Here is a 27,044-nt window from a genome sequence, read left to right as displayed (position 1 = left end):
CCAGGTGCACCCTCTTTAGACGGCCATGTGTTAAAGGCACAATGGACGATTTTTCGTTGATTTGAGAACTTAGGCGGAAGTGCGCATGCGCACTCCACCGTGCGGACTGATACAACACACATGTGCGTTTGTTTATTAGCGCGACGGATCGCATCGCATCTCTCGTCTCCCGTAAATTTCCTTTCTCCGTTTTCATTTTGTCCCGTACACTGAGGGAACTATATTATGATAGATCAATGCACTTAGACACGCGGAAACGTGCTGCTCTCGGGGGACGAGCCGCACGCGGATGTAGGTGAGCAGTAGGTGCGTTTTATGATTGATACGTGGCAGGACTAATCGGCAGTCCACGCCACGAGGAAATGAGACTCGATTAGGCCAAAAAAATCGTCCATTCAACCTTTAAGCTGTCAAACTATCAAGCATGTTGAATAACTTCAAGAGGTTTCTTTTCAAAACTTGAGTCTGTTCACGTTGTATGTCCACTGCCCCCACGAGCACAATCAACTGTTTAACTCCTCGATGTTTGGCCAAAATATTACTTATCGCACCGTCTCCAACCATCCAATCCAATCCAACTTTATTTTGTTGTTGAGCCTGTGACTTTGACGTTTGCTGCCTTTTGGCCACGTGATGTACTACATTTTTTCTTTTGTTAATTTACTTCAGTCTCTGAAAGTGGTAAAAATCTGTTTGTACGCAGTATTTTAGGTGACTTTACATTATCTTTGTATCATTTAGGCTTTGCACCGAGTTTGTTCCTAGAAACAGGCTGGTTAGACAGGGCTATTCACATGCGTAAAGCAGTGAAGAGCAAGTTTTCTTCTGTGCGCGCCGCACCGCGGTTTTTGATTGTGTTAGCCTTTTGGATGCGCATTTTGTTAGTTACATGTAGTATTATATCCCCAAAAAATGTATATTAAAAAAAATGACCGGCACACACATTGTACACACATATATTTTTTATTATCATAGAGGAGCTAAAATTGTAGTATAACAGTTTGACACAATTTATTTGGATAACTTGTTTCGAATATACTTTTTGAAACAAAAAGGTCCACAGCACCAAAATGCCTATTCCTAGAGATCAGAAACTTAACATAGTTGTTTTCAACAAGATAAACAGCAAGTACAGTGGAAAGAATAATTTTACAATGAAGTATGTCTTGCTTAGGACCTTTACAAAACCAGGCAAGACTAAAAAAAGGATGTATTTGTGTGTTTGGCAGTGTTCTGACAGTGTTCATATGGACATCTGCAGGAACTAGAAGGCCTAAGCTTTCTAATGATGCGTCACACTACCATGTGGGCTGTAAAATCTTCTTTTAATAAGCAATGCCATTTGGGTATGTCCAATCATTGTGCACAGGGCGAAATAGTTATGGGGTTATTAATAATAAATAGTAAATTACTGGATGATTTTAGATATATAGTGATATAATATAGTGATATAGCAATAGGCAATGACTTCCATTACTTAGTGAAAAAAAAACAAAAAATACAAACTTTACCAGCGCTAAATAAACTGAATGTAATAATGTTATACCTGATTGCTGTAGAAGTAGATAGTTTAGTGTCAACACCCAGTGTATTGTGTCACAAAATGAGTTTATACCGTATTTTCCGGACTATAAGTCGCACCTTTTTTCATAGTTTTGTGTGCGACTTATACTTATACTCTGGAGTGACTTATATGTGATATTATTTGTTATTTTCACACTTGCAACCGCATTTCATACTCCAGAGCAACTTATATATGTTTTTTTCTTCTCTATTATGCATTTTTTGGCTGGTGCGACATATACTACGGTGCGACTAATAGTCCGGAAAATACGGTAGTTCAGTTATACTGGGCCATGGGGTGGTCGGTCCAGGCTGGCAGATTGGACAGTTTCTTCTCAGTGTCGCCCTCTATTGGCCAACCCCAGGCCTTGAAAAACCCGGTCAGATCCATCCCCACGACCTCAGAGAAGGTCACACAGTACAGGTTCATCTTCCCTTCCTTGTTACCAGGAACGCCGCTCATGTTGTGGTAAGCAGCAAACACAGTCTTAAAAGCATCCCAGCCAAAGCGTTCTTGCAGCTGCATTTGGGGAAGTAAAAAAAAATAAATACATATATTATATAAATCATGGTATTGCAATAAATATACTGTATTTTATAAGCGAGAGATGCATTATTGACATTTTAGATACAAATGTGTGGCAACGCCTTCGTTATATTTAATTTGATGTGTACATGTTATTATTGTGACCATAAAAAATATGATATACATTCATATTAGGCCTTTATGTGCTGCATACGAAAAATAAGAAGAAGAAGAACAAAAGGTAAAAGTACTTTACTTGAGTAACATTTCTAGGCATCTATTCTAAAGTAGTTCATTTTACAGTTCATTTGAGAGCTACTTTCCACTCCGGTATATTTTTGAACTGGACTAAAAAGTAGAAGTATTTTTGCTAATAGATTGACTGGCTGAGGAGTTTATTTTCATGCACTTCCATGGTGACATCCTGGTTAAAGGTTTTGTGTTCTCAGATTTGAATAAACAAAAATTTACGAATTAAAATGGATAGCAAATTTAACAAATCGAGTTTAGTTGCTTCTATTGAAAAAAATTCAGGTAATTTTTTAAAGATCAAGATACCAACATGTGACGCTGTAATCTTAAATGTTATTGTAGACGCACGAGAAGTTTCAGTAAAGGACCTGGAGACATTTCGATAGTGTTGTCCATTCAAGTCAAGACTGGCTATCAAACACTCTTCAAAATCAGCGTGAAATACTTTACTGTGAAATACTACTGTATCTGTACTTGCTACTTATCTCATGCCAAAGCAACAGAAGTGTAAATCTGGAGCAGAAAGAAACAAAAGTGGGCGGGGCAGAATAAGGTCAATAATAATAACTTGACAATACCATACCTGCATGTACGTCTCTAGAGCAGTCCACATGTCCCACTCATTCAACTTCCTGCCGTTTTTAGCGTATTTCTCTGCACGTTCTTTTCGTTTTTCTTCAAGCATCGCTGGATGAGCCTGCATTGTTAAATATAAGATTAACTATTCAATGTCAAATGTTTAGCATACAACACCGGTTCTATATTCTACTGTACCTTTCCTCTGGGGATGTTAAACACGGTCTCGTGCACATACACAGACCACAGGTTACATGTGGCCTCAGTGGTGTGAGGGGGAAACTCCCAGCATCCTCTCTGCTGGTTGTGTCCCAGCTCGTGTATGTGACCCCACACGCTTTTGGTCATGCCATGTATAACACTGACCATCTCTGCAGCGGCGCTCCTGTGTGCCATTATGGGGTAACCAGCATGCATCCAGCCTGAAACAAGGAGTTGTGCTTTAAAGTTAGGGAGTGTCTGCAGAGCTGCGGCGCGCGGCCGAAACTGCCATGTTATTTTTGTGCCGTCCGCGAGCCGCGGCTCCTGAAACTGCGCCGCTATTTGACCGCGTTTTAGCGCCGTTTTAGACTGCGCCGGGTTAAGGTTAGGGTTAGGGTTAAGATTAGGGTTAAGGTTAGGGTTAAGGTTAAGGTTAGGGTTAGGGTTAGCCATGACGCTATAAGAGAAGTCCCGCGGTTCCTGAAACTGCGCGGCCATTTGACCGCGTTTTAGCGCTGTTTTAGACTGCGCGGGGTTAAGGTTAGGGTTAAGGTTAGGGTTAGGGTTAAAGGCGGTATGGAAGATTTTTCGGCGATTTGAGAATGCATGCGGAAGTGCGCATGCGCACTCCCCCGTGTGGACTGATACAACACACACGTGCGTTTGTTTATTAGCGCAACGGAGCGCATCCCATCGCTCGTCTCCCGTAGATTTCTGTCCACTTCTGCGTCAGCTCGAACTGTCTTTCTCCGTCTTCATTTTGCCCCGTACACTGAGGGAACTATATTATGATAGATCCATGCGCTTAGGCACGCGGAAACGTGGGGACGAGCCTGACGCGGCTCCAGGTGAGCGGTAGGTGCGTTTTATGATTGATACGTGGCAGGACAAATGGTTAGCCACGACGCTATAAGAGAAGTCCCGCAGTTCCTGAAACTGCGCGGCCATTTGACCGCGGGCCGCGGCTCTGCAGCCACGGTCTTAAAGTTAACACACCTAACACCACTTTATGTTCTAGAGACTCTGCAAAACTTTGCTAACAAAAACAGTATAAATTCCAGAGTGGAAGCAAAAGTGAAGTAGAACGTAATTTTGAATATTAAAGAGTCTATACAAATGATAGGTTCCCATTTTTTATATATAACTTTAAATCAGGCTTAATAAAATCTTTTTTTTGAGAAATGCCACAGATAATACCAAGTGTGAAAAACCTTTTTTAGTTCCTAATATTTTTGGTGGGGTCCGTTTCACAGTGTGAGATCAAACCCTGTGAGGTTAAAGAAACTGCACCTGGGTTCAAGAACATGCTTGGTCATGGTTGTCATAGTTCTGTTGCTGGCCCCAGACTCTGGCAAAAACTGTCTCCCAACATGCGCACCATCATAGACTTTGGCCCTTTAATATTCAGGAAGGCTTTAACACTCTGTTTTGTAGAGATGTTTAATTGTTTGCTCTGTATATTCTTATGGTTATATGCTGTTGTATTGCTTTGAATTGTATTTGAAAGCACTGTATGAATAAAGACTGTTTACTTTAATAAAATCTTATCTTAAGCATCTGAAACCCAGCGATGAAATGTATTAGTGATAAGTTATTTAGTGCCCATGTAAGGATTAGGCATTTGTGCATAGTATTATTACCATGTGAGATCTGCACATCACAGACAAATCGCTCCTTCCTCTTAAACTTGTGTGGGATTGAAGCTAGGTCTGCAATGGCCCTCATGATCTTGTCCCAGATAGCGGCTAACTCATCAGGACGGTCCAGACTCCTGACCACATCTGAGGGCCCCGTCAGTATGATGTTCTCAAACTCCAGCTCTGCCCAGGGAGAAGGCGCTGTACGCAGAAGCAACCAATCGGACAGAAAGGTTTCACCTGGAGAGAAGTACAAATGTAAGGTTACCGCATCATTTTGGTCCTCATTTGGATCAATGTTGCTTCTATTCCAGGGATGTCAAACTCATAGTTCCAGATGTAGTCCTCATTTAGTCCAAATTTGATCGTGGTGTTTGTGCAAGTGTGCAGCCATCCTTGGTCCATGTGGAAAAAGAACTGTGCTCACCTGATTTGTAATAAGGAGCAGGCACGCCCACTTGAACGACGATTTCCGCTCCTGTCACCTGCGTTTTAGGGGGCGCTATCAGGTAAACGAGGCCTCCCCAAAGGTTGTGCACTAACATCATCTCCGAAGTGACTGGGAACCTCTCACAGACACGTGGAGCTCTCTTCAAATCGTTAGCGTTCAGATGATCTGTCTGACAGCCAACCTGCACCTGGTAAAGGCAAATATAATAAGCAGTTTAACCAAATAGATCATGTGTAAGACAGTGTGAAAGAAATTAAATCCACTAAAGACACTGAGTACATGGTATCCACAGTGGAGTTTGAACCCTCAATAAAAAACAGTGCCAGCACCCAAACTCTACACATGCTTAATAATCAGACATAGTATCGTAACAAGTCGTCAAATTTGAAGCCCTAATTGTTTCTTTAGTTTTTGTAGTGGCCAACAACAGGACTCAACTTGTCTCTATCAACTAAAAAAAAAACATGCACTGACAACTGCAAACACTCGAGTCCAGCCAGAGTCTGTCCCTCGTCAAACTTATCCACATCCTCACCTTCACCCGTTTTCAAGCATCATTTCAGCAGCAAACAAGTATAGGAACCAATAGCACCCAAATGATTTACAGTGTTGGGAAGTAACTCAATACAGTAACCTACACAGTTACCATACTTGTTGGTTTTCAGAATACAATTACTTGCAGAGGGGGCTTTGGGGAAAACATGTTGGGAACCACTGCTCTAATTATATCGCATCTATTTAATTGTGCTATGTTAGTAAAACAAAAAACAAAGAAAAAAACACACAAATTTGAGTCGTAGACAGAGCTTTTCCAGACGCTCAAAGTTGCTTTTTTCGTGCATTATACGTTTCCCTCCACACAATTATTTGCTACAGCGCCTGGTATTCTCTGCGGTCTCCGTCCCACAACTAATCTTTCCCCAAAACGGCGTTGAATCTTGAGCGCCTTCGCCATGTCTAACCTTCCAGCCCTTGTTGAGGATTTCAGCTGGAATGGTCATGTAGGTCTTCATCCCAGGAGACAGATACAAGCCTGTACTGACCCACTCCTCTCCATCTGCAAATGAACATGGCATTTGACCACTCCAATTATACTCGGAGTACATTTACATGACCAGTAAATGTCAGATAAGTAGAATAATTGGATAACATAATAATTAAGCTGATTTCTGGCATGTGTTTACATGGACAAAAAAGACAAAGTGCAATGGATTTTAAAATAACTGTCTTTAACTTTTTTGTCACATTAGTTTGCTCATTTTTTGCACAATTCCCCTGAACAGGTGGGAACAAAAAGTTGGAAAGAAATCAGACTACCGTATTTTCTGAACTACAAGTTGCACCTTTTTTCATAGTTTTGGCGGGGGTGCGACTTATATGTGATATTACTAACACATTGGTCTTGTTTAGAAGTGACACAGAGGAAGAACAATTCAATGAATTTAGTGATTTGGGGTAAAACTGATGCTTTGCTAAACTTGTTAGCATGTTCTTTATGCTATAGTTATCTGAATAACTGTTCATATGTTACGTTAACATACCAGACACTTACCACAGTTGTCTGTGCCTCATGTAGCTGAAGGTGTTAGCGTTAGCATACGTCATGTAGCTGAAGGTGTTAGCGTTAGCATACGTCATGTAGCTGAAGGTGTTAGCGTTAGCATACGTCATGTAGCTGAAGGTGCTACGTTAGCATACGTACACCTAGTCACCATGTTCTCTAATCTGTTATTTTAAACTGCATTTCAAGATGAAATGTTTGTTCTTAGTCTTGGATTTTATCAAATAAATTTCCCCCAAAAATGCGACTTATACTCCAGTGAGACTTATATATGTTTTGGGGGTTTTTCTTCCCTACTATGCATTTTTGGGCTGGTGGGACTTATACTCCGGAATATAAAGTACTCACATGCAGCTGTAACTGTACAAATAATCTGATCATATTTTTTGTTCAGTCATCTCCCATAATGTAAGCAGTAGAAAACAGACCTGCAGTGTTGACATTGAGTTTGATCTTCTGGTTATGAACGACCGGTAACAGTGGGTTGTCTTTGATGAGGAACCCCAGGAGCTCCTCAGGATTCGGGCAGACTTTGTAAACCTCTGTGGCCAGGCTCAGGAGCAGATGGTCTTTGGGACTTTTCACCGGACATGTTTCAGACACCTTCAAACAAGAAAACAAGCGTTGTGATTAGCGCTGCGATCATTTTACTGATGTATTGTTTTTGATTGTGGAATTCTGTTCAATGTTCTGTCCAGCAGCATTAACGTTTGATAGAAGACTGAACTGAAAAACGAATACGGTCCACAGACATGGGATATATTCTTGTTTGCACATGAAATTCTGTTACTTTTGCGATTTGGTAATTGCAACCATTCAGAGTATTATTAGGTTTTGTTTATTTATTTATTATTTATTTTTCTTCTTTATGAATGAAATATTTAAATTATTGTAAGTAAACTTAGCAACTATAGAAGTTTAGTTCTTTGTACCGTGCATTCCATCATATCAATACCTACTAAATTATCTATTATAAAAAAAATTGTATTGTATGAGATTATTCTAGTGTAGATTGTCATCATCTAGTGTAATGTAATTCAATGATTGTATTATAAGTCAATGCATGGGACGGAGCAAAAATAATAAATCAAATCAATTAATCAAAATATTAAAAAAATACAAGATATTAAAATAAATAAATCAAAATATTAAAAAAATACTATGATTTCTTATTAATATTATCATCATCATTAACACTAAGGCCAATAAAACAAGTATCGTATTTTCTGGACTATAAGTTGCACCTTTTTTCATCGTTTTGGCCGGGGTGCGACTTATACTTATATTTATACTTATTTACTTATACTTATACTCCGGAGCGACTTATATGTGATATTATCTGTTATTTTCACACATTTTGCAACCGCATTTCATACTCCAGTGTGACTTATATATGTTTTTTTCTTCTCTATTATGCAGTTTTTGGCTGGCGCAACTTATAATCCGGAAAATACGGTATTCAGAAGTGCTTACAATCGTTTATGTCTTATGCGATAAACGTTGACGTGTTTATTGCCTTCGTACCTGTGGCATTCCAGTGGTTTTCAGGAGGTCTGTGAGCATGGACACAAACTGCAGTTGTGAGCAGCAGCCGTCGCTGTCGAGGCGCAGGAAGCTGGCGCAGTCGCACCCCAGTTTCTTCAAGCGCTTTTCCTCGTGCGGAGTTATATCCTTGTTTTCGGTCACGTGTCGAGCGAAGCGGTACAGGAGGTGGCGGAAGTGGTAGTTGTCCTTGACGACGCTGCAGGGCTCTGGGGTCTTGAACACGCCTCCTCCAACTGTCCCTGACAACAAGGTCAGGCCCATGGGGTTCAAGAGCTTGTTTCCTTTAAAACAGCGAACAGAGAATACATGAACAACTATTGACTTTGTTCACCAAGTAAATGATTGAAAACAAGCTCGTTTGTCTTTAGCAGAAAACTCTTTATTATTATGATTTCCTTTTTTTTAATCAATACTTAATATATTTTTCACCTTCTGACTATTCAATCAGTGTAGATGGATAAATGAAAGGTGGGACAATATTTTTGGGGCTGTGTTTATTGTGTGTATCTTTTCTTTACACAGGAAACATTTTGTTGTTATTTTTGCTGGTTATTTATTAAAATTTCAGCAGCAGAGGCTTAAAGGTGCCATAACATGCTTTTTTTCACGTTTCGTAGTCTATCCTAAGTGTATAATTGATAATAATACACCCTTAACATAATAGTTAAGAAATATCAGGCGGGAGGCGAGAGGGGAGGGGGGGGGGGGGGGCTGGAGAGGGGGGATGATGACGCGTGCCTGTGGTTATGACGCGGTCTTGCCCCACCGCCCGTCAGTTTGGAGTTTCGAGGAAAAGAGATAGTCTGTACTATAGCTAAACACTGCGGGAATCAATCAAAAAAACACTCTGGGTACATATATGAAGCACAAATAGCAACGTAAGAAGGTTAAAAGCTCTGAAAAGTCGATTTTGCATGTTATGGAACCTTTAAATAATTGGGATGTATGACTCTGATACAAACTAATGTTTTTTTAAAAAGCGTTTCATTCTGTTTTTTATTTATTTATTCATTTTTAGGTTTTGGTTCATTTGGAATAGTGTTTACTGGGATTTTCCTGCTTTAAAGGCGGTATGGACGATTTTTCGGCGATTTGAGAACGCAGGCGGAAGTGCACATGCCACTCCCCCGTGTGGACTGATACAACACACACGTGCGTTTGTTTATTAGCGCAACGGAGCGCATCGCATCTCTCGTCTCCCGTAGATTTCTGTCCACTTCTGCGTCAGCTCCAACTGTCTTTCTCCGTCTTCATTTTGCCCCGTACACTGAGGGAACTATATTATGATAGATCCATGCGCTTAGGCACGCGGAAACGTGGGCACGAACCTGACGCGGCTGCAGGTGAGAGATAGGTGCGTTTTATGATTGATACGTGGCAGGACAAATGATTTATCCACGCCACGAGGAAATATGAAAAAAAATTTGCTGAAGAAAATCGTCCAGACCACCTTTAAGATTATTTTGTCAGTGGCATTACGCAGCAGTTTCAATATTATCGTTTATCATGACAATTTGTGCAAGAATATTTTGCTAAATGGGTTATTGCGACGCGTGTATGTATGTGTGGATATGCTGCGTGCGTTCTTCATCGTTTCTGTTAATATATGCATTACTTTGCCATCTATTTTGCCATAACATTATGTAAAAAATACACTCAAGCTTTTATAATGTTCCTTTTAATTCCATTTTCTTGGACGTGATGAGTACAAAATGTCACTAAAACCGCTTAAGTTCCGTGTATTATTTGCCAATACTTATCTAAGGAAATATAATCATGCAGGAGTGATCAAATACCTGAAAACTCGGTGAGATAGTTCTGTCCTGGGTGCGACTGAGCCCAGTACCAGGCGTGTCCTCCGATCAGCAGACCTCCGCCCTCAGCCACAAACTCCTGGATCTGCTCGATGTGATCGCCGCCGTAAGCCGTGCGCACGAACACGCTCAGGCCCGGCGCGAAACCCGTTTTGCGACAATTCAACCCAGATTCATTGAGGACGTCGAAGGCGGCGTTTGCTTCAACACCGACGACCCCCAGTCGACCTTGATCCAACCAGTGGACGGCGTTGTTCCAGAAGGGAGCCATCGTCTGTGGGACAATAGTGAGATGCAAACTGAGCAATCGCCAAAGAGCACGCAGTTAAATCATTAAACGCACACTTTTTAAATTTAACAATAACTACATCACCATCACTTTTTCCCGTAGTGAAAAGATAGAGCTATTGTATGTTTTTTTTGTTCATTTAGGATGCAATTTGAGCGATGGATTCTACTTGCTGCACTGACATACCAGATGTTCAAAAGTTAAAATGTGAATCGGCTAATTGTTACAAGTCGACTATAACAAATGTTTTTATGATAGTCACAATCATTATCTGGACTTTACAGACTCTAAAACACACACAAAAAGACCTTTTTATGACAAAGGCAGTGGCATTATTGAATCAAAATTTGTCAAGTAAAGGAGTTAAATTATGGAACAATTGTTGCGATAAATTAAAAAATGCCATTTCTTTATTTCTGTTTAAAAGGATCTTTAAGGAAACAATCATAGAAAAATATTTAGCAGAATGAAAATGCAGCTTTGTTATAATACCTTGAATGCTTGTGGAGGATACTTGTGAGCAGACTGTCCAGTGTTATGTAGTGTTGTTTTTGTTGATGAACTGTGGCTTGTGAACTATAAAATGTCCACCAATGTTGAGCGTTTGAGAGAAGGGTAGGCACAATAAGCCTTGGCTTCTGCTACACCTGGTCAAAAAACATTAATGTATCTCGAATTTAGTTTTGTGCTTGAATGTTGAGCGCCTTTTGTTTTGTTTTTGACCAAACCACAATAAAAAATAAATTTAAAAAAAGTCAAGATATTCCTTTTATTGTCCCACATGGGGAAATTTCATGTCCAAAAAAAGAATAAGAATAAACATCAGATTTCCTCATCTTCATTTGGTTGATAATGTATTTTGATGTATAAGAAAATAATTGTTTGACTAGTCGACTAATGAAACCAATAACCGTTGAATAGTTGACTACTAAAGTAATAGTTTCAGCTCTAATTGTCTGGCTTTACCTTATTCCCTAACAGTCCTTCATGCGACACCACTATGACCCGTCCCTTTCCGTAATAACCTCCTGCGATCACGGCTCGTCCGTCTGGATTGGCGGCGATGGGGAACGACAGCGGCCCGTGAACCAGGACTTCAGAAAAGGTTCCTCCGGTCATGTTAAACTCTGAAACTCCCAGGAGCAAAAACTCCAAGTCGTCCTTGAAGTCTTTACAGACCCTGTGAAAGAATAATTATTTCAAACCATAAAATGTTTATTAAAATACAACACAGGTATAATAACAATCCATGGAAATGTAAAAACACTCTCCTTGTGTGTGAGCTGTTTGAGCTTTAATTACAGTATTTACTTCGGGAGGAGTCAGTAAATCTTATGTAATCCTTGTGCCTTCTTTATCCTAACATCCTATTGTTTGGTTTGACAATTGCACAAATGTGTGTGAATGGTTGTATTTGTCTACATATCAAATGTAGGGTTTGTCTAGTTGTAGAAAAATAAATAATGTCTCATCACATGTTAAAAATAAAAATACACCAAGTTTCTATTCAACGCCTAAGTCAATATTCAAGGCAAGACGTTGTGGGTGATTCAGATTTACATTTATTGCTGGTTAGTTAGTTAGTAAACATATTGATGCAAAAACTACCGTATTTTCCGCACTATAATACGCACTTGTAAAAAGAGCCCCCCCTAGTGCTATTTCTGTAGTCACATCATCACAGAGATGGAAAAACAAAATGCGAGTCAGGCCCAATCTGAGAAATGTGATTCATATTCCCTGTGAAAAGATAAAGCCCAGTCTCACTGAAACTAGTCTGAAACTTGCTGTGCTAAATGTCAGATCCTTATGTAACAAATCTCTCTTAATTAATAATTTTATTTCTTCTTATAATCTTGATTTTATGTTTTTAACTGAAACATGGCTTGACAAAAACACAGGAAATGTAGTTCTGATAGAATCTGCTCCACCCAACTTTAAGTTTGAATCTGAAACACGAGAAAACAAAAAAGGGGGTGGAGTCTGTGCTGTCTTTAGAGATGAAATAATTACCCGCAGGTTGTCTTTTGGGGTGTTTTCATCATTTGAGTATGTATCCTTTAAAATGGAGCTAAAACGGTCTCCATCCATTCTCTTCATTGTTTTATACAAGCCTCCCCAGCACTGCCAAAGTTTTATTGATGATTTTACTGAGATGCTTTCAGTCATATGCACAGACTTTGATGGTTTGGTCATTACAGGTGATTTCAATGTGCATGTTGATAATATTTGTGACAGAAACGCTAAAGAGCTTGATGCTGTCCTTGAAACCTTCAGTCTTACTCAGCATGTGAGAGGCCCCACCCACAGCAAAGGACACACTCTAGATCTCATAATTACAAAGGGGGTAAATATTTCAAATGTTAATGTGATCGATGTTGCTCTGTCTGATCATTTCTGTGTCTTCTTTGACCTGTCTGTTTCTCCCAAACCTCCGGTTGGTCCTGCAGTTGTTCAGAGGAGACACATAAGTGATGGCACAGGTGCACTGTTTATGGAAATGATAAACTTCGAAAATGTCTCATGTTCTAATGTAAATGATTTGTTGAACTCTGTTACATCTAGTGTTTTGAATGTTCTGGACACCATCGCCCCTTTAAAGGCTAAAATGGTTAAAAATAAGCAGAAGGCGCCGTGGAGAAATGATGATTCGGTCAGGGCACAGAAAAGGGAGTGCCGCAGGGCCGAACGGAAATGGCGCAAGTCAAAGCTCCAGGTTCAAAAAGAGATTTACAAAGAAAAGCTGAATATGTACAACCTAATCTTATGTAGAACTAGGGAAAGATATTTTTCGGAAATAATTGGAAGCTGCAGTAACAACTCGCGTGTCCTGTTTGCCACAGTAAACAGATTAACAAACCCTCCAGCTCAGCTGCCGTTAGAACTCATTTCCACATCCAAGTGTAATGAGTTTGCATTATTCTTTAATGACAAAGTTCAGGGCATTAAAAATGCTATAAATCCCACAATGCAAAAAATTACCCTAAAACCACCAAGACACTTAGAGCTAACTCACTTTGCACCAGTAACTGACAAAACTGTCCATGAGATCATCACCAGTCTGAGTTCATCTACATGCTGCCTTGATGTGTTACCCACCAAATTTCTAAAGTCTGTGCTGAACAGTTTGTTAGCACCACTCACTTACATAGTTAACATGTCGCTTCAATCTGGAACATTCCCAATGTCTTTGAAAACTGCGGTCATAAAGCCTCTCCTAAAGAAGAGCAGTCTTGATGCCGCAGTACTGAGTCATTACCGGCCCATCTCTAATCTGCCATTTTGGGGCAAAGTCCTTGAAAAGGTTGTTTACCAACAGCTCACAGATTTCCTCTTAATAAACAACTCATTTGATATTTTTCAGTCAGGTTTTAGACCTCATCACAGCACTGAGACTGCTCTTGTCAAGGTGACAAATGACATCCGCTTGAACACTGACACGGGCAAAGCCTCAATCTTAATTCTGTTAGATCTGAGTGCTGCTTTTGACACTGTCGATCATGGGATCCTCTTACAGAGACTAGAGGACTGGGTGGGCATCACTGGCACTGCCCTAAACTGGTTAAGGTCCTATCTGGAAGACAGGAAGTACTTTGTTGAAATTGGTAGCTGTGTCTCAGACCACATGACCCTGACCTGTGGAGTGCCCCAAGGGTCAGTCCTGGGTCCCCTTCTGTTCAACCTCTACATGCTGCCGTTGGGTCAGTTGATACGCAGTGAAAATGTGTCCTATCACAATTATGCAGACGACACTCAGATCTATGTTTCACTATCGGCAGGTGACTATGGACCAGTAGATTCACTCTGTCACTGCATCCAACAGATCAGTTTGTGGATGCAAAACAACTTTCTCCAGCTGAACTCAGACAAGACTGAAATAATCGTAATCAATAACATCAGCAGCTTTTTACCATCTAAAAAACATTGCCAAAATCAAAAATATAGTGTCAAAACCAGATTTAGAGAGACTTATCCACGCGTTTGTCTCCAGTAGATTAGACTACTGTAACGGCCTGCTCACTGGTCTCTCCAAACGAGCTGTAAAACAGCTGCAGTACATCCAGAACGCTGCTGCTCGGGTCCTGACCAGAACCAGGAAGTATGATCACATTAGTCCTGTTCTCAGGTCTCTGCACTGGCTCCCTGTGGCTCAGAGAATAGACTTTAAAGCAGCTCTGCTTGTGTACAAGTCTCTTCATGGCCTAGCACCAAAGTACATCTTGGATATGTTAGTGCCATATGAACCATCTCGGACTCTGAGGACCTCAGGGACCGGCCTCCTGCTGGTGCCCAGAGTCAGGACTAAACATGGGGAATCTGCGTTTCAGTTTTATGCAGCTAAAATCTGGAACAGTCTTCCTGAAGATGTGAGACAGGCTTCTACTCTGACAATGTTCAAATCTAAGCTAAAAACAGTTTTGTTTAGCTGCGCATATGACTGAAAGGATTTTTTCTTTGCACTCTTCTCTTTTGTTTGTGATTTTATTAGTTTAGAAAATCAGTTGGATTGATAATTTTTAATTTAGTTGATTTTATTGTAGTTAATTTTTATCTTTGCACTCTTCTCTTTTGTTTGTGATTTTATTAGTTTAGAAAATCAGTTGGATTGATAATTTTTAATTTAGTTAATTTTATTGTATTTCTGTAATTTCTTTGTGATTTGAATGCATTTTTCCTGCTGTGAAGCACTTTGAATTGCCTTGTGTATGAAATGTGCTCTACAAATAAACTTGCCTCGCCTTGCCTTGCCACTTAAAAGCCTTTCATTTTCACAAAAAACGACAGTGTGACTTATAATCCAGTCCACCTTATACATGGATTAATTCAGATTGTGCTTACTGACCTCAAAGCAATTTTGTGTGGTACTTGTTTTGTTTCACTTAATGCGCCTTATAGTCCAGTGCGCCTTATACATGAAAAATGATCATATAAAATAGACCATTTCATTCACAGTGCGCCTTAAAATCCAGTGCACCTTATAGTGTGGAAAATACAGTACAGAGGTTATTTTGGATATCTTGTGAACTTTTCAGGTAAACTAGATCTTAATATTTCGTATCCCTGGGTACGAGCTGCCAAAATCTTGTTTAGTACAAGTTTTGTTTGGGCATTTTGAGAAATCGGCCTGCGAATATACAATGTTCCATTTAAATCTACGATTGAATAAAGGCGACTAATGGAACGTCTTTAGGTGCAGATTGGGACATTTTGTTACATTCAGTCGAAAGTGTTACATGTTGATAGAGCAAACTCCCTGTAGTGTCTCACCTTCATTTAAATGCTTTTTTCCCCCCATCTATTTGTATAAGTTTACGAATGTGTTCACGCGGTCAAAAGCCTATATTGCGGCACTTACTTGACAGTCTTCCAGGAGTATGGGATCTGGGAGTCGACGCCGAGACACTCGCCTTCCCTGTGGTCCTTACTGAAGTATATCCCGGCCACTCCGGATACTTTATTCCCTCCAAACTGCAGCAGAACGTTGTCTTTGGGGTGTTGGGACGCCCACCACCAGGCCTGCCCCCCTACGAGCAGCCCTCCTCCAGACTTCATAAACTCGATTAAGTCTTTCTCCTTTTCCTCAACACTGTAGGCATCGGTGACATACACTGCAATGCCCTGGTCGCTGCTAAAATTGCTCATAACTTTGGCTTGTAAACTGCTATTGGCGAGATGATTAGCTACATCCTTGACTGCAGAGTGAATTCCCACGGACATATTATCAGTCTGATCCCCTCTGAGCCAAAGTAAAGCATTTTCGACTAACTTCGGTAACATTGTCAAGTAGCATTCATGGCCAAACACAACAATACGCCCTGAGCCGTAAGTCGAAGCCGCCATAAGGACTTGTCCCTTGCAGTTCACGGCCAATGGGAACGCGTGGTCCCCAGTTAGAGTTAGGTGACATGGGACGGGAGAGCCCCTGAGGTCCAGCTCCTTCAGGCCTCTCACGATGGAGGCGTAGGCTTGTTGTCCGGCAGGTGTGGTTTCCAGGGCAGACATCTCGAGCGGCTGCTAAACCAAAGAGTAAGATTTTTGAGCTGTGTCAAAGGTATTGGTATTATTACAAAAGCACTGACAGGATGGGTGGTAGTCAAATTTTGAGACAGTGAAGAACACCTGAGGAGTAAACCACTAAAGGAATTCCTGCCGTGAGTGAAACTCTCAAAGCTATTTGGACATCGCGCAAAAACACTCCCACATTCCCAAAACTGCAACTAGCAAGTTTTGAAAAAAAGTATCATGAAACATTAGGCACTGTGTTGACTCAACAAATGACAATCTTTGTTGACCAAGACACCACAGACTAAACAGATAAAGGAGAACTGTCTAAATATCACTTAATTCCCACACACTAAGCCAGTTTCAGTTCCCCCAGTTGCTGAAGCACAAAAAAGTGACATTTATATTCAGTTTCTACAGTTGAGAAGAGAGAGTGAAGTATTATCTTATCATTATTATGTGTTAGGGCTTTGCAATTAATCACCTTTTAATCTAGATTTAATTCAGTAATTTCTAATCGTCAAGGATCAACTTGGGTCTTTTTAATACTGCCAATCCACCGTCAGTGTAAAGCATGCGGTTTGGAGCAGAGTTCACACGTAACAGACAGAAATTTGATCATTTTTTGTGGTAAATTTCCACCGATTAAAAAGGTCAGATTGTTCATGTTCAGGAATTTATTGAAAGCCCCATTTTATTGTTTTAAATAAGACAAAACGCAAACCCATGCAAAATTGAGATCGATCAATTTGAGGGGAAAAAAATCACCTAATACGTGTTTCTTTACCTTCTTTACAGGTTAGTCCTCAGTCCTCCGCAGCAGTTGTCCTGAGACTGAAAGATAATAACAGAGTGAACACAAATACCTGCTTTGACTAAGAACTTGTTGGGCCAGTTGTGTGGGGGTCTAAGAGGAAAAACAAAGAATTCAGTTTTCTTGAATCTGATTAGAGACTGTATTTTCAGCTGGAGAGCAGGCGCCTTTGTAACTCTCTGGTAAATGTATTATTTGAACACACGGAAAGATTAATATCAATACGATAAGCAGGCCTGACTCAGTTGCAGCAAGTTCCTGTTCACAACAAGGGCAAAACTGTTCACAACAAAAGGAGTTCTCAAATGTCAGCGCATTACATCCAGTTTACTCCACAAACATGCCATATTAACCCAGTGGCTTGAAGTGGTTTCTGCTGACATTAATTACGCATTTAAAGCCGAATAATGGCACCACCGTCTCATAACTTCACATGTGTTCATTTGTGCTGAAACTGAAGAGGTTGAACTTAGTGCCAGTGTTTGTGTCATGTGGGTCATCCAATCTGCAAAGTGACAGAACAGCAAATGCTACAACATCCTGTCTTGTCTCCAGCTCAATGTTAATAAACTATTGACAGTCTACAATGTTGTGAACGCAGCCATGGAGCTATTACAAATAACGGTTTATTCAGGTGAGCTTCAGTGGAAAGTGCATGACTCATAGTGACAAAACATGAGATATTGCATTATTATGTCTTTGGTTTGTTACTATAGGGCGTCATCTCATCACGAGCCCAGACAACAAACCCAATATTTACACTGCTTCTTGTTGAAGGAACGGCACCGTAATAATTAAGTCTGGAAGTCAACATCGCGGCTAAGTATGTTTGTTTAAAGAAAAAGGTTTTGTCATGCCAGAATGACACTTCTATAGCTTACCTTTCGTCCATGAAAACTTATCAAAACTAACAATTGCGGATGTTTACGTTGTGTAAATGGTGGTACACATTTGTTGAGCCGAATACAAAATAATAATAGCTGTTTCAAAGTCGGTTTGACAGCGAATTTGTCAACTACTGTCGCCATCCTCCGCTCGATGTGTTTGTGGCGGAACCAATGCGCAGCGGTCGTTGTTTCCAGTCGGAGTTGTTTTGTATGGAACTCATTGTAGCCTGCAGACTGCATGTGGGGGAAAATAGTCTAGTTTATGTTGAAAAGTGCTTGTATTTTTCAGTTTCACAACCGATTATTTGTAACTTCTTCAGAACTGTTGCTTTGCAATGGCGTGTGCTCTGGTCAGTGGTTCAGGGAAGAGAGTCCCGCTTGAAGACGGACGGGCTGCGATCTTGGGACGAGGTCCAAACACTGGAGTAAAGGATATGGAATGCTCTAGGCACCAGGGTGAGACTTTGGACATTTAAAGTGCTGTTTCTGTCAAAAACAAATGCCTCGTCGGGTTATCTGTGCATTATAACCGTTTAGCATTTGAAAGAAAAAAATTTTAAGATTTGGATTTGTAATTCAATAAACATACGATAATAAAGGAACCTTTATTTGTCCAACAATGGGGAAATTCCAGTTTTGTAACCAACACCTGGTTGAAATAGAGAAGTGGGAAGGGCATGTTCCAGTTTGTCCATAATCATATACAGTTAAACACAATATTATTTCTAACTATAAACTTTAAAAACTAACTCCAACTCAAGTCCTGAGTCACTGCCTTTCAAGTCTGATTCGAGTCCAAAGTCTCAATCCATTTGCTCTCGTTCTCTCTCTCCTTCCCTCTCCCCTTTTATTTCTCTCTCTCACAACAACAATGATCAAGTCATAGAATAGTGACTCAAGTCTCATTCCAATCCAAGTCAAGACTTGCCAGTCCAAATTCATGTTACTCACAGACACGGCTCTTTATATCCGGCTTTACTGTGAGTTGTTGTTGTTGTTATTGCTTTTGCTGACATACTTTCATATTCTTTTACAGTGAAAGCAGTGGCATGTTTTAGAGACAAATCTGTGGTTATAACTCAGGTAGGAATATTTCCAGTACAACATATTTTAATACATTGCTTATGTGCAATGTGTCTGTCATCATAATATTTGATTATTTGATTTAAGATATTTAAAGATACCTAAACACAGACAATACATTTGTTTAAATATTTTGCTGTTTTATTTTGATGTAAACTAACTTGGTTTTGCAGTTGCTAACTCATGCGTCTTATATTTCCTCTTAGCTCGGTCCCAACCCTAGTTATCTGGATGATAAAAAGCTGTCTCGGGGTCAATCGGGGAAGCTGACCCATGGAGGACTTTTGTACTTGGTGAACCAGAACCACCCATTTAAACTGCATTACTCGATGAAATCCAATGGAACTTCTTCTGGGGCAAAACATGGTGAACTAAAAGATAAAATAAAAGGAGTTGAAAAAGATGCCCAGAATCAGCAACCAAAGAGGAGTATAAAGGATTTCTTTCCAACTTCACCCATAAAGGTAGTAGTCACATAAATAGGCGTTTGTCTATCTTAGGATACGTTCACTCTTGAGCATCAAAATTGAGACTGAACTGTGATTTAAACTGGAACTAAACCTGGGCTGCGTTTGCACTTGCTCAAACCTTACATAAAAATGTAAAAAATGTCATTCGAGCTAAATCATGTTTAGAACAAGACCAAACCATGTCTATGTCAGCACTAAAATAACTTCAAACCAAGTGTTAAAGTACTGCCAATGTGTTCATCTTCCTTACATTATTCCACTTGTAAATGTTTGACTAGCCTCAACTTGTGCTTGATATGAGTTTATACAAAAAGTAAAGACAAAGTGAAGTTTCTAGAAATACTGTCTGACAACTAATAATAATAACAGTACATTTATCTTGTTTGTGGCAGTGAAACAGACCTTTTTAGTCATCGACAGTCTGTGTAGTGGCCTCTGTATCTTTTATCGTGCTGCTGAAACATAATCACTTACATACATTTTAGTGTATGTATTCTTTTTTTAAACTCTCGACAATATGGTTCCAACTCGATCATGTTTTTATTTTAGTCTTTAAAGCGACCGCTCAGCCCAGAAAAAGAGCCGTCTGAAGTGAAGCGCCTCAAACTGAACCCAGGAGCAGAGGAGGAGGACGACGAGAAGGCGGCGGAGGAGAAGCTGAAAGAGTTACAGAAACTGGCTGCGCACTACGATACGAGTGCCTCTCATCAAGCAGTATCGGTCTCCTCGATGTCCTCAGAAGGATGTGCCAAGAGCAACTGGCAGCAGATAAACAGTTTAATGGTTTACACTGCGGCGGGAGTCAAAGCCAGTGACAAGGTGTGGAAAACTCACAGAAATACTGCCAAGTGCATGTGACAGATCAGAGAAGGGTCGCAACCAACGATCATTTTAGAAGTAGACTTGTTAATATTTGTTTTCAATTGTATATTTATTTATTTTTAGGCAAATAAAGTGTTTTTGTGTATGAAAATCTGATTGCAAAAATAAATCCATATACTTTTTATTACTTTTCAATATGTTTTTGGATGTTTGGAGTCCGTACAGTCCAGATAACAATGCGCCGAAGCTGCTTCTGAGCTCGGGCTTATTCAGATTCATTATTGCTGCCCAAATTCAGAGATTGTTTTAGATGTCTTTGTTCGCGACTGATTTGGACTGTGTAAAATAGACCAATAGGAGCATCTTGTGTAGAACCCGACAGTTAAAACAAAAACAAAAAGAACCCAACGTTACATAGTTCACCTTTAAAACAAACTCAAACATTGTACTATACTCTTCATAGCATGACCTGCAGAGTTTTCTTTCACATAACCGCCACCTTTCTCTTTGCTCGTGAATTAGATTGCTGGATTTGACATAGACGGCTGCATCATCACCACAAAGTCTGGAAAAGTGTTTCCCACAGCACCGGACGACTGGAGGTGAGTCGTGATGAAAGGCAGGTCTGCGTGAGGGCGTGGCTGCAGGTTCCACAGTAATAGTAAATAATAATGGAATGACATTTTCAACAGCAAAAGTTCTCTAATTGTCTTAAATGTGGTCCTTGGCTATTGATCAAGGTCATTTTCAAACTGTTCTAACTTAGTCCCTTTTATGTGATTTTCTTTTCAGTATTGATACTTGTTAACTTTTTTCTACAGATGGTTTATAACTATCTCAAGACATGTTTTCGATAACATGCTCGTCTTTAGTTCATAATTGATTTAAGTCTATACATTGTCCTGAAAGTTATACTACCTAAAGGCCATGATAGACCCCAGTCGCGTGAGATAAATAAATTATATCAACTTCTATCTTAATCGTCTTCAAATGTTTCTTGTGTAGAATTCTGTATCCGGAGATCCAGCCCAGACTTGCTAGTTTGCTCAAGAAAGGGTACAAAGTAAGTGAGACTGCTCCGTGAAACCAATTTAATCATTTTATTCAAGTTATTTCTGTGAATTCCGGTGGACTTGTGTCACTCGTGTTTGCGGATATTCAGTCCGTTAATTTTTCCCGTAGGTTGTATTTTTCACAAACCAAATGGGCATCGCTAGAGGCAAACTGAGACCGGAGGTGTTCAAGTCTAAAGTGGAAGACGTTCTTGCTACGCTAAAGCTGCCGGTCCAGGTTTGTTACGGTAGAATCTTTGGAATTTTGACGTTGAATCGAATACGAGTCCACGTTGATGTCGAGAGTTAGACCACGGCTGACTAAAACCTCTTCACATCTGGTTATTGGATGACTCTTTCCCCAGTTAATCAATCAATAAACTCAGTGAAAATAAAAAAAGAAATTCACACAATGGAGGAAAAAACAACAACAAAACAACAGAAAAAGTGAAGCATCTGTACAATATCTGGCAATCTCGACGCACGTGACAGAATGTAGTGTCAGTTATTAACCTCAATCCAGTATTAATAAACAGTTGGACTATCCCAAAATGCATGCTAATTATGGAAAACTTGGCAACCAGAATTTTTTCAACAAAATTCACTCCAAACATGTGATTTCGCGCTCCTCCATTGGGATGCACTGTATAAACTATATGTTATACTATACTATATACCCATTCTTCATCTGTTTGTACGTGTCAGTAAATAGTCAAGTAACTGTCAAATAATGCATTTACAGTATATAGTTTAGACGTACATTGTGTGCGTTTCAGATTTCGATCAAAAGGTGGTCGTCGTTGGAAAAAAATCATGATATTCTTTCACCCAGTCTGAGAAATAAGAGCATTTTTGCAGTACAGTTATTAGTGAGCATGCAGTTTAATGTACCACAAACAAAGACAAGAGTACGGATTTCAGAACTAGATCTACAAATACAAAAGTCTGAAGGGTTTGGGCATCTCCAATCAGCAGCTCTCTGTGTAAAGTGGTTTAAGGAAAGAACCAGAGGCGTTTATGGTCTCAGATTGGCGATTACAATGATTAGCCTGGCCACTGCATTTATAGATGACGCGATTAATCGTCTGTTTCAGGTTTTGGTAGCGAGCGGCCCCGGCGTGTACAGGAAGCCAGTGATGGGAATGTGGACCCATCTGTGCGAGAAGGTCGGCCCCGCCTCTCTTTGTGTTACTTAGACAGAGCACACGCAAGAGCCACATCATATCTGTCTTTACTCTGTGTTTCGCAGGCTAATGAAGGAGTTCCTGTTGACAAGGCGCAGAGTTTCTATGTTGGAGGTAAGACGGAGGATTGCAGAGAAAGCTCGGGACTGTCTGAAAAACTACCGTATTTTTGAATTTTTTATGAATATATATGAAAAAATGATAATAAAAAAAGCACAGTACAATGTTACTAAAACTAATATCGCATCTAGTAAACCTATCAATCACAAATGGTGGTTTTCTTTATCAGAAATAGTAGACGACCACATTGTAATAAGAATGTGCTATTATTTCCTTAATATCAATATCGAGTGTCCGAAGTTAAAATGTAAATCTGAATGTGTCGCTGCTACCAAACCTTTCCAGGGTTAGGGTTAGGGTTAGGGTGTCTTCCACCGGCAAATTACACACCAGAACCAATCATTGCAACAGGAAAGCCTACACGTTTAATATGCAACATTTTATTTGAGAAATTGCTCATCTTTCCCCTGTAGATGCAGCGGGAAGACCAGAAAACTGGGCTCCTGGGAAGAAGAAGAAGGACTTCTCATGCAGCGACAGACTGGTCGGAAAGAACATGTTGTGAGAAACAAACCCGCTCTCACACTCACTCATTGACTTTTGTTTGTTATGTAGTTTGCCCTCAATCTTGGACTGCAGTTCCACACTCCTGAGGAATACTTTCTGAGATGGAGGAGCGCCCCCTACAGTCTGCCTGAGTTCGACCCTGTAAGACCAGCACTTTTTTTCCTTTTAGCTTCTATGGACTTTGATATTATTTGTCTCATTTCAGTTGAATTCCCATAAACTACTGCCATGTGATGTATACATTTACGTGTAGTACAAGTACGAAATGATGTGTTTTGTTTGTAAGTGTTTTTATTTCTTGATTCCTGCAGAGAAAGCTGGACTGTAACGCAGCACTGTACGACCCTCCAACTGCCTCGCTCATCTCAGACAAAACAGAAGTTATAGTTGCTGTGGGTTACCCTGCATGTAAGTATATTTATCCGTATAGTAAGAACTTTGTAGGAATCTGTACATTTGTAGAATGGATTTGTAGATGCTCTAGTTTATCATTAGTAATCAAATGTGGTTTTCCCCTGAGGCGTTTATATTCTATTCCGCCTGTCATGGTATATGAAGGCCCATTCTCATCATGTGTGTTGTAAAAGCAGCTCTTTGTGACACTCTGCACTCTTGACAGTTTCATATTGATACGTTTTTATTTGTCCGCAGCTGGAAAATCCACTTTCTTCCACTCTCACGTCATTCCAAAGGGCTACGTGTATGTAAACCGAGTAAGTGATCGGCCTGTGAACAGCGCGAACCTCATTCAAACGCACATAACTCACATTCCGTCCGTGTTCAGGACACACTGGGCTCGTGGCAGAGTTGCGTCGCAGCCTGTGAGCGCGCGCTGAAAGAAGGACGCAGCGTTGCCGTGGACAACACAAACCCGGACTCGGAGTCACGCAAACGGTGTGATGATGTTTTAGTTATCAAGAATATTCATGTTAATCTAGTGTAATATGCTTTGCTTGATGCTTATTTTTTGATAGAAAACCTACTACTTAATATTTATTCATGGGTTTCAGTTTCCTGCCTATGCGTAGGTGCCATTTTGTGTACTTTTGTTGTGAATTGTTGCTAGTTTTGATCACTCTGAAACCCATGGATTGCACCAGAACTTAATGCAAATCTGGGCAATTACAAACACTTGGGTTAAACGCTGACTCGGGTTCGTTTTCCGTCTGCTGTCCATTTGTTTTTAGATATCTGGATGTGGCCAAGGCGGCGGAAGTCCCGTGCCGCTGCTTCCGGTTCACGGCGAGTCTGGAGCAGGCCAAACACAACAACAGGGTACGACTCGGTTTGCTCCGTCTGCACACCGGCTGTAAAGTCCGACACAAGTTCGTAAAGACCTTTATTTTTCCCCCCGCAGTTTCGAGAAATGGCGCCGTCGGAGACCAAACACGCCAAAGTCAACGACATGATTTTCCACAGCTACAAGTATGATCGTTTTAAGATGTGTTTTTTAGAAATAGATGACGTTCGTATTGCTGCGTTTTTCTTTTCACACTAATCGCAGTCGAGTAGTTTTTGGACAGATTATATCCAGCTAGCTGTAATAATAATCATTTTTAACCAAATCTTAAATGAGATTTTTGGAAAATGTTTTTGAAAATGCGATACCCAGACACTAATCAGTACTTGTTCTTTATCAAAAATGGCATAAAACACATGGTAATATTGTTGAAACTACTATTATTTTGCGTGGAAAATTACATTATATTGTGTAAAAATGTGTATCAAGTGTGCATTTGCTTCTTTTTAACCGCTCTACCTCCAACTGGATATTCGGCAACCTGCCATTATGTTCTTTTTATTAACTGATTGAATGTCAGTCTTCGTCCCAGACCGGTCTGGCAGGCTAATATGACTTGCTTCTTCGTTGTGAATCTGCGCACAATTTTAATTTACGTTTTCCTTGTATCGTCACAGGAAACACTTTGTGGAACCTGCGCTTTCAGAGGGGTTTTCTGAGATACTGCAAATTCACTTCGTGCCCAACTTCAAAGACGGCCAATCAGAAGCCGCGTTCAGGCAGTTCTCTGAAGGCTGATTGGATGGAAAATCATAGTTTTCAACACAAGAGGTTAAAAATAAAAAGGAAGAGTCGACTTGTAATTGTGAATAAGTCTTGTCCAATTGAATGAACGATAATAAACACGTAAATGAAACGAGTGCTGTCTGAACTTGATCCTTGGATGCATCGACAATTAAAGTGAATTTGTTTTCGTCATTAATAGTTTCATTAACTGCGTTAACTTGGTAACTGTGTCTCAGACCACATGACCCTGACCTGTGGAGTGCCCCAAGGGTCAGTCCTGGGTCCCCTTCTGTTCAACCTCTACATGCTGCCGTTAGGTCAGTTGATACGCAGTGAAAATGTGTCCTATCACAATGATGCAGACGACACTCAGATCTATGTTTCACTGTCGGCAGGTGAATATGGACCAGTGGATTCACTCTGTCACTGCATCCAACAGATCAGTTTGTGGATGCAAAACAACTTTCTCCAGCTGAACTCGGACAAAGACAATGATTTCTGTCTTCTGACAAGACAGAAATCATTGTCTTTGTCCCACAGAAACAAAGAGAACGTGTCAGCGTCTCGCTCTAAAACCTACAAACCAAGTTAGAAATCTGGGGGTAATAATGAACTCAGACTTGAACTTTAACAGCCACATCAAATCAATAACATCAGCAGCGTTTACCATCTAAAAAACATTGCCAAAATCAAAAATATAGTGTCAAAACCAGATTTAGAGAGACTTATCCATGCGTTTGTCTCCAGTAGATTAGACTACTGTAACGGCCTGCTCACTGGCCTCTCCAAACGAGCTGTAAAACAGCTGCAGTACATCCAGAACGCTGCTGCTCGGGTCCTGACTAGAACCAGGAAGTATGATCACATTAGTCCTGACTAGAACCAGGAAGTACCATCACATTAGTCCTGACTAGAACCAGGAAGTACCATCACATTAGTCCTGACTAGAACCAGGAAGTACCATCACATTAGTCCTGTTCTCAGGTCTCTGCACTGCCTCCTGTGGCTCAGAGAAGAGACTTTAAAGCAGCTCTGCTTGTGTACAAGTCTCTCCATGGCCTAGCACCAAAGTACATCTTGGACATGTTAGTGCCATATGAACCATCTCAGACTCTGAGGACCTCAGGGACCGGCCTCCTGCTGGTGCCAGAGTCAGGACTAAACATGGACCGGCCTCCTGCTGGTGCCAGAGTCAGGACTAAACATGGACCGGCCTCCTGCTGGTGCCAGAGTCAGGACAAAACATGGGGAATCTGCGTTTCAGTTTTATGCAGCTAAAATCTGGAACAGTCTTCCTGAAGATGTGAGACAGGCTTCTACTCTGACAATGTTCAAATCTAAGCTAAAAACTGTTTTGTTTAGCTGCGCATATGACTGAAAGGATTTTTATTTGCACTCTTCTCTTTTATGTGATTTCATTAGTTTAGACAATCAGTTGGACTGATTTAAAAGGGAGTTGGACTCAGAAAACACGTTAGGTGTGGCTAGGTGTTTTTTTTATTATTTTTTATTTAGTTAATTTTATTGTATTTCTGTAATTTCTTTGTGATTTTAATGCATTTTTCCTGCTGTGAAGCACTTTGAATTGCCTTGTGTATGAAATGTGCTCTACAAATAAACTTGCCTTGCCTTGCCTTGCTTGAGGCGATGACGCAATGTAA

General features: G+C 40.4%; 2 protein-coding genes across 2 annotated transcripts; one reads left to right on the top strand and one right to left on the bottom strand.

The window, feature by feature from the left end:
• Nucleotides 1-1,817: 1,817 nt before the first annotated feature.
• Nucleotides 1,818-16,428, bottom strand: LOC140368654 (TRPM8 channel-associated factor homolog). Its single transcript, XM_072455654.1, has 11 exons — nt 15,772-16,428; nt 11,382-11,595; nt 10,109-10,400; nt 8,292-8,593; nt 7,196-7,370; nt 6,169-6,263; nt 5,183-5,393; nt 4,759-4,995; nt 3,116-3,339; nt 2,925-3,038; nt 1,818-2,083 (listed from the first exon to the last, which is right to left on the bottom strand). Exons 1-11 carry the CDS (start codon nt 16,416-16,418, stop codon nt 1,841-1,843), a joined length of 2,754 nt encoding a protein of 917 aa, XP_072311755.1. The 5' UTR covers nt 16,419-16,428; the 3' UTR covers nt 1,818-1,840.
• A 1,921-nt stretch (nt 16,429-18,349) lies between these two features.
• Nucleotides 18,350-25,443, top strand: pnkp (polynucleotide kinase 3'-phosphatase). Its single transcript, XM_072455502.1, has 17 exons — nt 18,350-18,575; nt 19,156-19,202; nt 19,409-19,666; nt 20,222-20,491; nt 21,017-21,096; nt 21,500-21,557; nt 21,677-21,784; nt 22,641-22,712; nt 22,796-22,844; nt 23,264-23,334; nt 23,406-23,498; nt 23,669-23,765; nt 24,009-24,070; nt 24,142-24,251; nt 24,545-24,632; nt 24,715-24,782; nt 25,275-25,443. The coding sequence occupies exons 1-17, from the start codon at nt 18,455-18,457 to the stop codon at nt 25,393-25,395; spliced, it is 1,773 nt and encodes a 590-aa protein (XP_072311603.1). The 5' UTR covers nt 18,350-18,454; the 3' UTR covers nt 25,396-25,443.
• Nucleotides 25,444-27,044: the final 1,601 nt, after the last annotated feature.

Source organism: Eucyclogobius newberryi, unplaced genomic scaffold, assembly GCF_026437365.1.
Source record: "Eucyclogobius newberryi isolate DKJ021-1_F unplaced genomic scaffold, fEucNew1.0.hap1 SCAF_10, whole genome shotgun sequence".
In the NCBI taxonomy this organism is placed as follows: Eukaryota; Metazoa; Chordata; class Actinopteri; order Gobiiformes; family Gobiidae; genus Eucyclogobius; species Eucyclogobius newberryi.
The sequence above is the reverse complement of the archived record's forward strand: the minus strand, read 5'-3'. Positions and strand labels throughout refer to the sequence as shown.